This window comes from Pinus tabuliformis, chromosome 6 (assembly GCF_031772625.1).
Source record: "Pinus tabuliformis cultivar Carrire ecotype Pingquan chromosome 6, CPIR1, whole genome shotgun sequence".
NCBI lineage: Eukaryota > Viridiplantae > Streptophyta > Pinopsida > Pinales > Pinaceae > Pinus > Pinus tabuliformis.
This window is the reverse complement of record NC_142292.1, coordinates 128,036,526-128,048,375: the sequence shown is the minus strand read 5'-3', so window position 1 is coordinate 128,048,375 and position 11,850 is coordinate 128,036,526. Positions and strand designations below refer to the sequence as shown.

Below are 11,850 nucleotides of genomic sequence, written 5' to 3'. Positions count from 1 at the left end.
AACGGTATGCTATCATTGAAGGTAGTTCGGTGGGGTCGTTCAGTTTATGCAAACATTCAGAAATTCATTCAGTTTCAACTCACTGTAAATGATAAGACAGCCCGTGCAACCAAAGTGAGAAACACCGTAATTTTTAATGCCTTTGTCTTTTGCCAAATATTCAATGAATTCAATTCAAGGAAACCGGATCAGATAAATATCTTTCGAGGATGTGCATGATTCTTTCATCTCAGATACAGAGCATTGGAAAAGGGTTGTAAGCAAGTCATACCTTGTGGGAATGGGAATTGATTGGTCTGTTGTTCGGAATGTTATGGACATGAAAGCAGTTTATGGAGGATTTGCAGCGGCTCTAGTATCACAGCCAGTTTGGGTTATGAATGTTGTGCCAATTGATACTCCAAACACGCTTCCAGTTACCTATGAGCGTGGTCTGTTTGGTATATATCATGACTGGTGTGAGTCATTCAGTACTTACCCCAGAACATACGATCTTTTGCATGCCAATCGCTTGTTTTCTAAGCCGAAGAAAAGATGTAGCCTAGTTTCTGTAAAGGCAGAGGTTGATCGCATTTTAAGGCCAGGGGGTTCAATCATCTTTCGTGACACGGTGGAGACATTGAATGAATTGGAAAACATGATAAAGTCACTACAGTGGCAAATCCGAATGACATACTCTCAAGACAAGGAAGGGATCCTCTGTATACAGAAAACCATGTGGCGACCACAGCAAGTAGCTTGAATGCTTTCATTCATTGTCACTGGCAGCAACATTCATGTGTATAAATGGTTCAGATCAATGCGGAACCTGCACTAATGTATGTTAGAGCCTGAATTTCTTCTAGAAAAGCAAGCTGTTTCAAAAAGTTCAGCAGTTTCGTAGCGCGCTACGAAACTACTGTAGGTGATGATTTTAAAGGCAGAGCAGCTATTTTGATAATATGAGTGGGAATTTTGAAAGAGAGACACCTGTCCATCAATACAGCCTACAACACATCAGAAACATGGCAGCGTTCCATACCTTGGATTATTAAAGACTAAGAAACATGCTGTTATATATTTGAGCAAATTAATGAAAACAGAAGGCGAGAAGCAGGAGACATCTCCTAATACTACGGAGCAGTAAAGGATTCAGCGTTCAAGGTCAATATGGCGTATTTAACATCCAGCTCAGCCTAATCTAAAGAAGATCAGGTGTCAAAGAACAAGGAGAAATCATTAAGCATGGAAGATAGAGTTAGAGTCATAGTCAAATTAGAACTCTTTAGAACTCTAGTTAGCACTTATTGTATTTAATAGTTAGTTGCATAGCAGATAGGTGTCATCAAAAGTAGTTATCGAATTCCCCTCATGCTGGAGGAGGAATCTCGAATTAGGTAGAATAAGAATTCTATATATAGCTAAGACAGTGATGTAATGAGGGTTGGATATTTTACAAACAGAGGACTGTTTTGGCTTATGTAAAAAACAGAGTTCAGTAATATAAATGACTGTTTTACTTCTCAGGATTCATAAGGGATTTACTTGTTCAGAATGTGTGATGGTATATTTTCTTTAGTGTTCTTTTACAGTTGTACAAATGCATAATCACTCAGAATTCATTGATCATGCTCTGACTTCCTGTATGCCTTTGTAAACTGTGGTTTTATATAAGTGGTTTTCTGAACACCCAAATGCTAAGTGCCCTGATTTCTTTGTAAGGCATCATCATTGTTTGCTGTAGTATGTTTGACTCCATAGGCCCAATGGAAACTTATGTAATGTTTGTCCAGCCTTCATTATTTGTCAATGTTATTCACAAGAGTTAGCCATCTTACTAATAGTCAAAATCAATAATCCTTTGAGAGAGCCCTCTCAGGCTAAGGAGGCTAAGCCTTAGTCAAAAGATTGGTGTGAAATAGTTACTTGAAATCTTCCTGGGTTGCAGCCTTCCAGGGCTTGATTTTGAGATAACAGACTAGTTAAGATAAGTTTCAGATAGGCATTTGAAGGATTTACCAATGGTGGTTGCATAGCCCATGGTATTTTTCCGTGCTATTTCTTATGATGAAGCCTATTTAAAGGCGTGATGAAATCCATTATGGAATGCAAGAGTACCAGTTTAGATTGATATGAACTCCAACCTTGATCCATCTTAGCGTAGTACATATAGATTTAAGTTGGATCTAAGTGGGTAATAAATTTATAGCTAAACCATAATAAATTGAAAACTAATTTTATATATTAAAAAAAATAATTATGAATCATAATAAATATAGAACTATTTTTATCGTTTTTTAAAATAATCATGAATCATAAGATTACCTAAAAAAATTTACACGACTTTTCATTAAAAAGAGGCTCAAGCAAGTTTTTAATAAGATCAAGGTTCTGAAATTCAACTTACATTCGAGGAGTATTACTCTTTCCTAGTGTTTTTTTCTGCATAAATATTCATGGCTATTTACGCACGGGGGAGGACGAGGGGGAATCGACCATCTCCGTTAGTCAAATTTTCTCAGGAGTTTGTAGGAATGTTGGAGACAATCCCTCCCAAACTCTTAATCATTCACATTCCTTCAAAATCCTGTTGGGGGAAATGAAAATTTGGTCACTCAAAGAAACCACTGCTTGGAGCATTTCGACAAAATTAAATTTAAGGGTGTTTCCTACTAAATGCAATGCAAGATCCATATTATGAGCTCAGATCCAGCGAGATTGTAGAATATGTCCAATATATGTAGGATCATGCTCTGATCTACAAGTTCATTAGATTATGGACCTCTAAAAAGTCCCTAATTGGTTGGATCCATAACAAATGGAACTTCAAGGGACAAATAGATTTGGAGCTAGGAGCAAAATGGTTCTTCACAATATTTTTTTCCAACTTGGAGGATAGAATGAGGGTTTTTAAATGAGGGTCTTACTTTTTTTAATAATGTTGGGTTGTTCATGCAATTTTGGAAAGAGTGATAAAATCCTCAAAAGGAAGACTTCCTTGCTCCAAGTATGGATTTGGCTCTTTTCTCTTCTAAAGGAATATTAGGTGGAAGAAATCCTTTAAGGCATGGGAAATGTCATTGGTAGCTTTGTCAAGGATTTGAGACAACTATGAGAAGGAGATATGTAACCTATGCAAGTATTCATGTCTATATGAATATTTTGTAGCCTCTTCAAACTTCAATAGACATTTATTATTAGGATAATCTTTGGAAAAAGACATTGGATTATGAAAATGTCACTTTTAGATGCAAACATTGTCATGAATATGGACATCTTTTTAGAGATTTCCCTCTAATTGTAAAAGAGTTACCAATAGATCAATCAACTCATAAAGAGAAAGAGGGTTTTGAAAAAAATACCCCAAAAGAAAAGGGATTTGAGACCTCATGGAGAAAAATATTCTAGTTCGAACCCCATATCTGGAAAGAGGTTCGTGTCTCTCTCCTCTCTAAACGAGACTTCAATGCAAGAAGATAATCAATCAATCCCCAAGTCAACTGCTGGAAGTACTCCCAATTCTTTTCCACCTCCAACGAAGCTCAAGAAAAAGAATCCAAAAGGTAATCAATGAAATTCCTTGCCAAAGGAGCCAACTAGCTCAATAATGGAAGAGGATGAGACTCAAGACCTCCCAGAAGACATGGATTTAGATGATCGATGTTTGTTAATTGCTCTATTAGAGGTTTTCCTTAATAAAAATTTGCAATTCATATCAAACTATCATATGAAAACTCCTTACAAAAAATATATTCTTGTTGCAATTACTATTATTGTCAATATTTGATAATTTACTATTAATTAATATATTTACTAATATAAACCAAAACCTATAATCATTTTAAAATAAATAATAATTTATAGACTTTAAAAAATTACACTATATATAATTTTCTTCCCTAATTAATACAAAGAATCTTCTAGTCCGTACTCCTGCCCAAAAAACAAAACATATCAAAATTAAAATTGTAAAATATCTCTAATCATTTCTTATCTAATACATCTATTGCTTTAGACAACCGCTCAATGCAATATAAATATTAATTACTCATGCACATAAACATTATTACATTTACTGTTGAGATTTTCTGTTTTGGAGCAAAATAGGAAAAATCTCAGCTGATGACAACAATAGAAATTCAGTTCCTAGATTAGCTCCAGGTTGTTGGGAGGGAGTTAATGCCTCCTATATTTGATGTGAGTGAGTTAATGAGGCTGTTAGATTCTCTATGCTATATAACAGGCAACCATTCAGATGGTTTGCTGAGAGGGTGAGAGTTTTGTGAGGATTTCATTATGTAATCTCCAGTTTGAATAATAAAATTGCCGATGCCTATGTTGTGTGGACGTAGCCCAGATTGGTTGGGTGAACCACGTTAAAAACTGTGTTTACTGTGCATGATTAATTCTGCTGTGTTATTTGTTGTTTAATTTAGCTGTGCATCACTCCAACAATTGGTATCAGAGCACGTTGGAGGAGCGGCACTGCTGGAGGTGGAGCGCGGAGTTGGTTTGGTTGCTGGTGAGCAGATCGATTGCTGCCTGGAGGTGCTGCGTGGCTCAGGCAGCGTATGTCTGCTGAACAAATCGTGCTGGAGCGCTGGAGCTGTGTCTTAACGAGCGCCCAGGTACAGAATTTTATAAACAAATATTCAAACGTTGACTGTATGCGCCATATATAGAAGTTTACTGCAACCCAATTGGCCCTGCGCGTTTTTTAATTGCCCGAATGCCATGAAACAATGAAATCTGTTCTATTGAAAGAAATATATACAGTGAAAAAACAGTAAAGTAATCATAAGCATCCGAATATAACATCTACAAATGATTAGCATCGGTCTTTGTTGGATAGTATGGGGCGCGGTTTATGATTAGGCCTCCAAGAATTCGAACAATGAACGGGAGGTATTGTGGGTGACTGTGATTTTACAAGTATCGGTAGCTCTTCTTGCTATTTAATCACACTAATGCAATAAACAGCAGAACGCATTTACAAGTATTCCGTTGTCTTTCACATAAAAGCATGTGTGCAGAGAGGAAGCAGTAAATAACTGCGTAAACAGGAAATTTGTTTGTTGCATGCGTTTAACATAAAAGAATGTGCGTAGAGAGAAAGCTGGGAATTGTTTTTTATTTTGGCGGTGGTCTTTAAATGCTGTTTTCGCTGGTGGGAATATACTGCTGAGGTTGTTTATCTGCTGCCCTGAGGTATTATTTTATGCTGGCGCGGAGGTATTTTGAACTGTAATTCTGCACAGAAATAAGTCAGTTTTTTTTGTTGTGTAAAAACAAAGGCATAGGCAGTTTGTTTTTAAATTGCTAGTATTTAAAGTATTGGTTTTGGAGATTATTGTGTTTTTTGATACAAATGGCGAAAACTCAAAGTGCCCGGTTTGAAATTGAGAAATTTAATGGAAAGAATAATTTTGAGATCTGGAAGGTAAAGATGCACGATCTGTTGGTTCAACAAGGTGTGGCGAAAGCACTGTTGGGGAAAAACAAAAGGCCTCCTTCCATGACGGAGGATGAATGGGATGAGATGGACGATAGAGCTCTGAGCGCAATTCGGTTATGTCTGGCGGACGATGTCCTGTTCAACATTGTGTTAGAGAAAACCGCCGCAGGCTTGTGGCCGAAGCTTGAGAAGCTCTATATGACGAAATCTTTGACAAATCGGATTCTCCTGAAACGGCAGCTTTACGGTTTGCGGATGAAAGAAGGTACCTCAATTGCTGATCACCTGAATGTTTTTAATACCTTATTGGTACAATTAGACAGTCTAGATGTGAAATTTGATTCAGAGGATAAGGCAATAACTCTATTATGTTCATTGCCTGAATCCTGGGATCACTTTGTTACTTCCATAAGCTTTAGTACGTCAGACATCCTTGAGTTTGACGATGTTGTTGGAGCCTTGTCGGCTGAGGAGACGAGGAAGAGGTCGAATGCAGACACCTCTACATCAGAGGTAATGATGGCCAGAGGTCGCTCAAGAGAGAGACACTCCGGGGGAAAGCATAGCGACTCTCGTTCAAAGTCCAAAGGAAAGAAGACAAAGGTGAAGTGCTGGCATTGTGGCAAGGTTGGACATCTGAAAAAGGATTGCTGGAAGCGAAAGCAGGCTGCTAAAGAAGGCTCTTCGACAGAAAAGAAGGAAGCCAACACCACAGAGACAGGTTCAGTATATGGTTCAGGTATGAGTGATGAGGTATTGTCTGTTAATGTTTCAAAACATGATCAACATTGGTTGTTAGATTCCGGGGCATCTAACCACATGTGTATTCATAAAGATTGGTTTAAAACATATAAATCAATTGATGATGGTGTTGTGTACATGGGTAATGATGTAACATGTAATATTGTGGGAATTGGGAGCATACAACTGCAAATGTTTGATGGGACAACAAAAATATTAACTGATGTGAGGCATGTACCAGATTTAAGGAAAAATTTGATTTCATTAGGAGCACTTGATTCAAATGGATATAAAACTGTAATTCAAGGTGGAGTTATGAAAATCTATAAAGGTATCTTACTAGTGATGAAGGCTAAGAAGGTAGGAAATCTTTTTCAATTAGAAGGTAGAACTGGGTCAGATCATGTGTCGGTGTCTGAACAGGACAGTAGTTCCATTCACTTATGGCATCAAAGATTGGGGCATATGAGTGAAAGAGGATTAAAAATTTTGGCTGATCGCAAGTTACTTCCAAATCTAAAGTCTGGAAAGTTAGATTTCTGTAAGCATTGTCTGTTTGGAAAACAAAGTAAACAAAAGTTTAAAACAGGCAAACATACTAGTAAAGGCATACTTGATTATATCCATTCAGATGTGTGGGGTCCAGCTCCTACAGCTTCATATGGTGGTTCATCTTATTTTGTATCATTCATTGATGACTTTTCTAGGAAGGTCTGGGTCTACATGTTGAAGAGAAAGTCTGATGTTTTTTCAGTTTTCAAGCAGTTTAGAGCATTGGTAGAAAACAGCACTGGTAGAACAATAAAGTGTTTAAGAACTGACAATGGTGGTGAGTTTACTTCCAAGGAGTTTGACAGCTATTGCAAGGATGCAGGGATCGAAAGACATAAGACCACGGTTTATACTCCTCAGCAGAATGGAGTTGATGAACGCATGAACAGGACTCTTCTAGAGAGAGCAAGGTGTATGCTGAGTAACATCGGGTTGCAAAAGGAGTTGTGGACGGAAGCAGTGGCAACAACTTGTTATGTGATAAACCGATCTCCATCAACGGCAATAGGCTGCAAGATTCCGCAAGAGGTATGGAAAGGACACCCTTGTGACTATTCTAAACTCAGAGTGTTTGGTTGTGATGCATATGCTCTAGTGCCTAAACATCAGCGAACTAAATTAGATCTGAAATCGAAAAAGTATGTCTTTGTTGGGTATGGTGATGGAACAAAGGGATTTAGATTGTGGGATCCTACTACCCGCAAAATCATCATCAACATAGATGTAAAGTTTGATGAATCCTCTCTTGTACAGTTAGATGTAAATAGTAGATTGAAACAGGATGATGTATCTGATTTCCAGCATATTCAGTTTGACAACATTTCTAATGATAGTCATAACGACCATAGTTCAGATTCTAGTCATGAACAGGTTTCAGAATCAGATTATGAACAGGGTTCAGATGGAGGTCATGAACAGGTCTCAGGTGGCAATCATGAAGAAGTTCCTACGGATGATAGACAGCCAATTGTGGAAGCACCAGAAAAATTCTTAAGGAGGTCTACAAGGATCAAACGCCCTCCGAGAAGGTATGATGATCATGTTACTTCAGTTGCTTTGATCGCTAATGATGATGAACCTTTGTGTTATCAGGAAGCTGTAGAAGGTTCAAATAGTGACAAATGGAAAGCAGCCATGAAGGAAGAAATGATGGCCTTAGGTAAGAATGGCACGTGGGATCTGGTTGAACTTCCCAAAGGCAGGAAAACTATGGGATGCAAGTGGGTGTTCAAGGTGAAACGGGGTGTGAATGATACGGAAGACAGGTACAAAGCGAGACTGGTTGCAAAAGGGTTTTCTCAGAAAGCTGGCATAGACTTTCATGAGATATTTTCACCAGTGGTTAAAATTGTTTCAATTAGAATTGTGTTAGCATTAGTGGCTTTGTTTGATTTAGAGTTGCAGCAATTAGATGTTAAGACTGCATTTCTACATGGAGACTTAGATGAGGAAATATATATGGAACAACTGGAAGGGTTTGTTCAGCATCGCATTGAGAAATTTGTCTGCAGGCTCAAGAAGTCATTATATGGCCTGAAGCAGTCGCCTCGGCAGTGGTATAAGAAGTTTGATTCTTTCATGTTGAGTCAGAAATATGTAAGAAGTGAATATGATCATTGTGTTTACTTTAAGCAGTTAAATAATGGCATGTTCATTATCTTAGTGTTGTATGTTGATGATATGCTTTTAGCAAGCAAAAGCATTGAAGAAATCAACAGGTTGAAGACTCAGATGGAAAGGACGTTTGATATGAAAGATCTAGGAGCAGCAAGACAGATTTTGGGCATGGAGATTTTCAGAGACAGGAGCAATGGTAAGCTATGGTTATCACAACAAAAGTATATTGAGAAAATACTTTTGAGGTTTGGTATGGATAATGTGAAGCCTGTGTCAGTCCCTTTAGCTTCCCATTTTAAGATTTCTTCGAGTTTATGTCCTAATACAGATGAAGAAAAGGATTATATGTCTCGAATTCCATATGCCAATGTAGTAGGGTGTTTAATGTATGCGATGGTTTGTACTCGACTAGATATTTCACATGCAGTTGGGGTTGTCAGCAGGTACATGGCAAATCCGGGTAAAGAACACTGGTCAGCAGTGAAATGGGTGCTTCAGTACTTGAGAGGCACAAGTAGTTATTGTATTTCTTACAATAAGAGTAGTGAATTTGTTTGTGGATATGTTGATTCCGATTTTGCAGGTGATTTGGATAAGAGAAGATCAACTTCAGGGTACATCTTTACTCTTGCAGGTGGAGCTATAAGCTGGATGTCAAAGCTACAAAATATTGTTGCTTTATCCACTACTGAAGCAGAATACATTGTTGCTTCTCATGCTTGCAAAGAGGCAGTTTGGTTGAAAGGTTTGCTTGGTGAGTTTGGTAGGTTACAGGACAACATCAGGTTACTTTGTGATAGTCAAAGTGCAATACATTTGGCTAAGAATCAGGCCTATCATAGTAAATCAAAGCATGTTTCAATTAAGTACCATTTTGTAAGACAGGTTATCACTGAAAGGGGAGTCTCTCTTGAAAAGGTGCATACAAAGGAGAACTGTGCAGACATGTTCACGAAACCAGTTTTGTTGGAGAAGCTACGCTGGTGTTTGGCTTTTCTTGGCTTGCAGAAAAGATAAAATAATAATAACAGGGCATCAGGCTAATTGTTGTCAAGGTGGAGATTGTTGAGATTTTCTGTTTTGGATCAAAATAGGAAAAATCTCAGCTGATGACAACAATAGAAATTCAGTTCCTAGATTAGCTCCAGGTTGTTGGGAGGGAGTTAATGCCTCCTATATTTGATGTGAGTGAGTTAATGAGGCTGTTAGATTCTCTATGCTATATAACAGGCAACCATTAGGATGGTTTGCTGAGAGGGTGAGAGTTTTGTGAGGATTTCATTATGTAATCTCCAGTTTGAATAATAAAATTGTCGATGCCTATGTTGTGTGGACGTAGCCCAGATTGGTTGGGTGAACCACGTTAAAAACTGTGTTTACTGTGCATGCTTAATTCTGCTGTGTTATTTGTTGTTTAATTTCGCTGTGCATCACTCCAACATTTACATATTTCATGACATATTTATTACACAACTATTTAATATAAACATTTTACTATTCTAAACCATGGTAATAATACAAACTTATCCAAATTTTATTAATTCATCCCTTCTCAATAAAGTAAGAAAAACACGTTATAAATCTATAATATTCAACCAATTCATTTTCCAACCTGATAGCAAAATGAAATTTATGTTCACATCGCTAATTAATGTACCATGGGATTCTAATACCAAGTAAACTTAGATCCATGAAATGTGAAAGAAATATTCATAAACTCAACACTTCATTTTTCAACCAGAGAGCAATACCAAATTTATGTCCACGTCGCTCATTAAAGTACCATAGGGATTCTAATACAAAGTAATCTTAGATCTATGAAATGTGAAAGATTATTTCTATATGAAGTAAAGTATATGCATTTTATAAATAAACTCATCACGGAAAAAACTATTTAAAAAATTGTTTTTAATTATTAATTTGATATTAATTTAGATACTAATTAAATTATTATTATTATTATTATTATTTATTTTTAATTTTTTTTAATTAGTATAAGGATTCATAAGTTTATGAGAGAAAATTTTTATAATTAAATATATTACCTAAAGTGATCCATAAAATATATAAAAAAATACTGGTTTAAATTTTATTTTAAAAAGTTAAAGATGGAAGCTATTTATAAAAATATAAAAATTGAAATGTAGTCAAAGTATTCACTTTGCTTTTATATAGACATGAATGGAGTTGGAAAAAAAGTCTACATTATATTTAAATATAAAACATTAGGGTAACAGATTGATGTTCATATATCCATTTTCCTCTTAAAATTGATTACTCAATAATTTCATTATTTGATTATTATATTTATATGTACGTTTTATTTTGGAATAAGGTTTTCATAATTTTCATTCTTTTAAAAAATGTATGAATGGCCTAAATTTAATCATTTAAGAATATTCTTCTTTTATACACAATCTAATAGATGAAATCAAGGGTTTCCAAACAATTTTTCTATTTCAAAAATTATTTGATGTATTTGTCACTAGCACTTTGTCTTCACATTACAAATTCTCAACATTACATAAATGAAATGATTCATAAATTAGATGCATTTTGATGCTATCAACATTTATCAACCATTTAGTTTATATTATTATACTAATTTATATTAATTAACACATTTTTAAAAATATATGTGAATATACATAAATATGATAATCGTCCTCGATGGGGGTGGGCACAGTTTGCAAAGGGGGCTATCAGGGATCAAGCCTGCAACCCTCCCGATGTGATGGATATTTATTATTAATGAGAAAGAGGTGTGGCTTGCCCTCGACATGCACTAGCATGCAATGAAAAAATTGAATTATAAATGTGTGTGAAGGGTGATGGGGAGAGACTCAATATTAGAGACGAGGGAAGGAGGGACATGGTGTGAGGTCGAGGTGCCAACCTCCTTGTGATTGATGTGCGAGCTTGGATCATGGGGTAGGAAAGTTGTGATTTTCTATGGTCTTTATAAGTGGTAGAGGGCGGCGAAGGCTGGTCACGAAAGGTGACATATGCTTGGGTTGTTGTTAATTGTTGAAGGAAGATGGGCACCCCCCTCCCCTTCTAATTCTAGTTCGGTTGTATAGTTCCTATTTTATCTGGCTTATCTTAATTTTTTTATCGCTTCTCCCGATATTGTCAATCCTAGCCTAGTCGGCCTATTAATGATTTTTGGTTTGCTAGGCTCTAGGGTAGCTATGGAGGAATTTAGTCCTCGTTCTAGTTATGCTCGGTTTGAGAATTTTATGGTAGATTTTAGACTTTTGTGGTTTGTTTTTGTAGAGAGATTTCAAATTTACCACAGTGATATTTGAGAATTGTCGGGTTTGGAAAATATTGTTTGGTCTGTTCATTCCTGGAAGTGTTTACACTGGATTTGGCATCCTATTTGGGATTTTTGGTGCATATGTTTTGGGACAGCTTCAATGTAATTTGGACCTTGCTCCAGTTATGCTTGGCTTGAGATTTTAATGGTTGTTTTTGGTCAAAGGGTCTCAAAAATATTATTTGGT

At 36.4% G+C, this 11,850-nt stretch overlaps 1 protein-coding gene across 1 annotated transcript; it reads left to right on the top strand.

Annotated features, from left to right (window-relative positions):
* The first annotated feature begins 202 nt into the window (after positions 1-202).
* On the top strand, positions 203-747 carry LOC149257687 (putative methyltransferase PMT24). Its single transcript, XM_089370047.1, has one exon. The coding sequence runs from the start codon at positions 281-283 to the stop codon at positions 740-742; it is 462 nt and encodes a 153-aa protein (XP_089226173.1). The 5' UTR covers positions 203-280; the 3' UTR covers positions 743-747.
* The last annotated feature ends 11,103 nt before the right edge of the window (positions 748-11,850 follow it).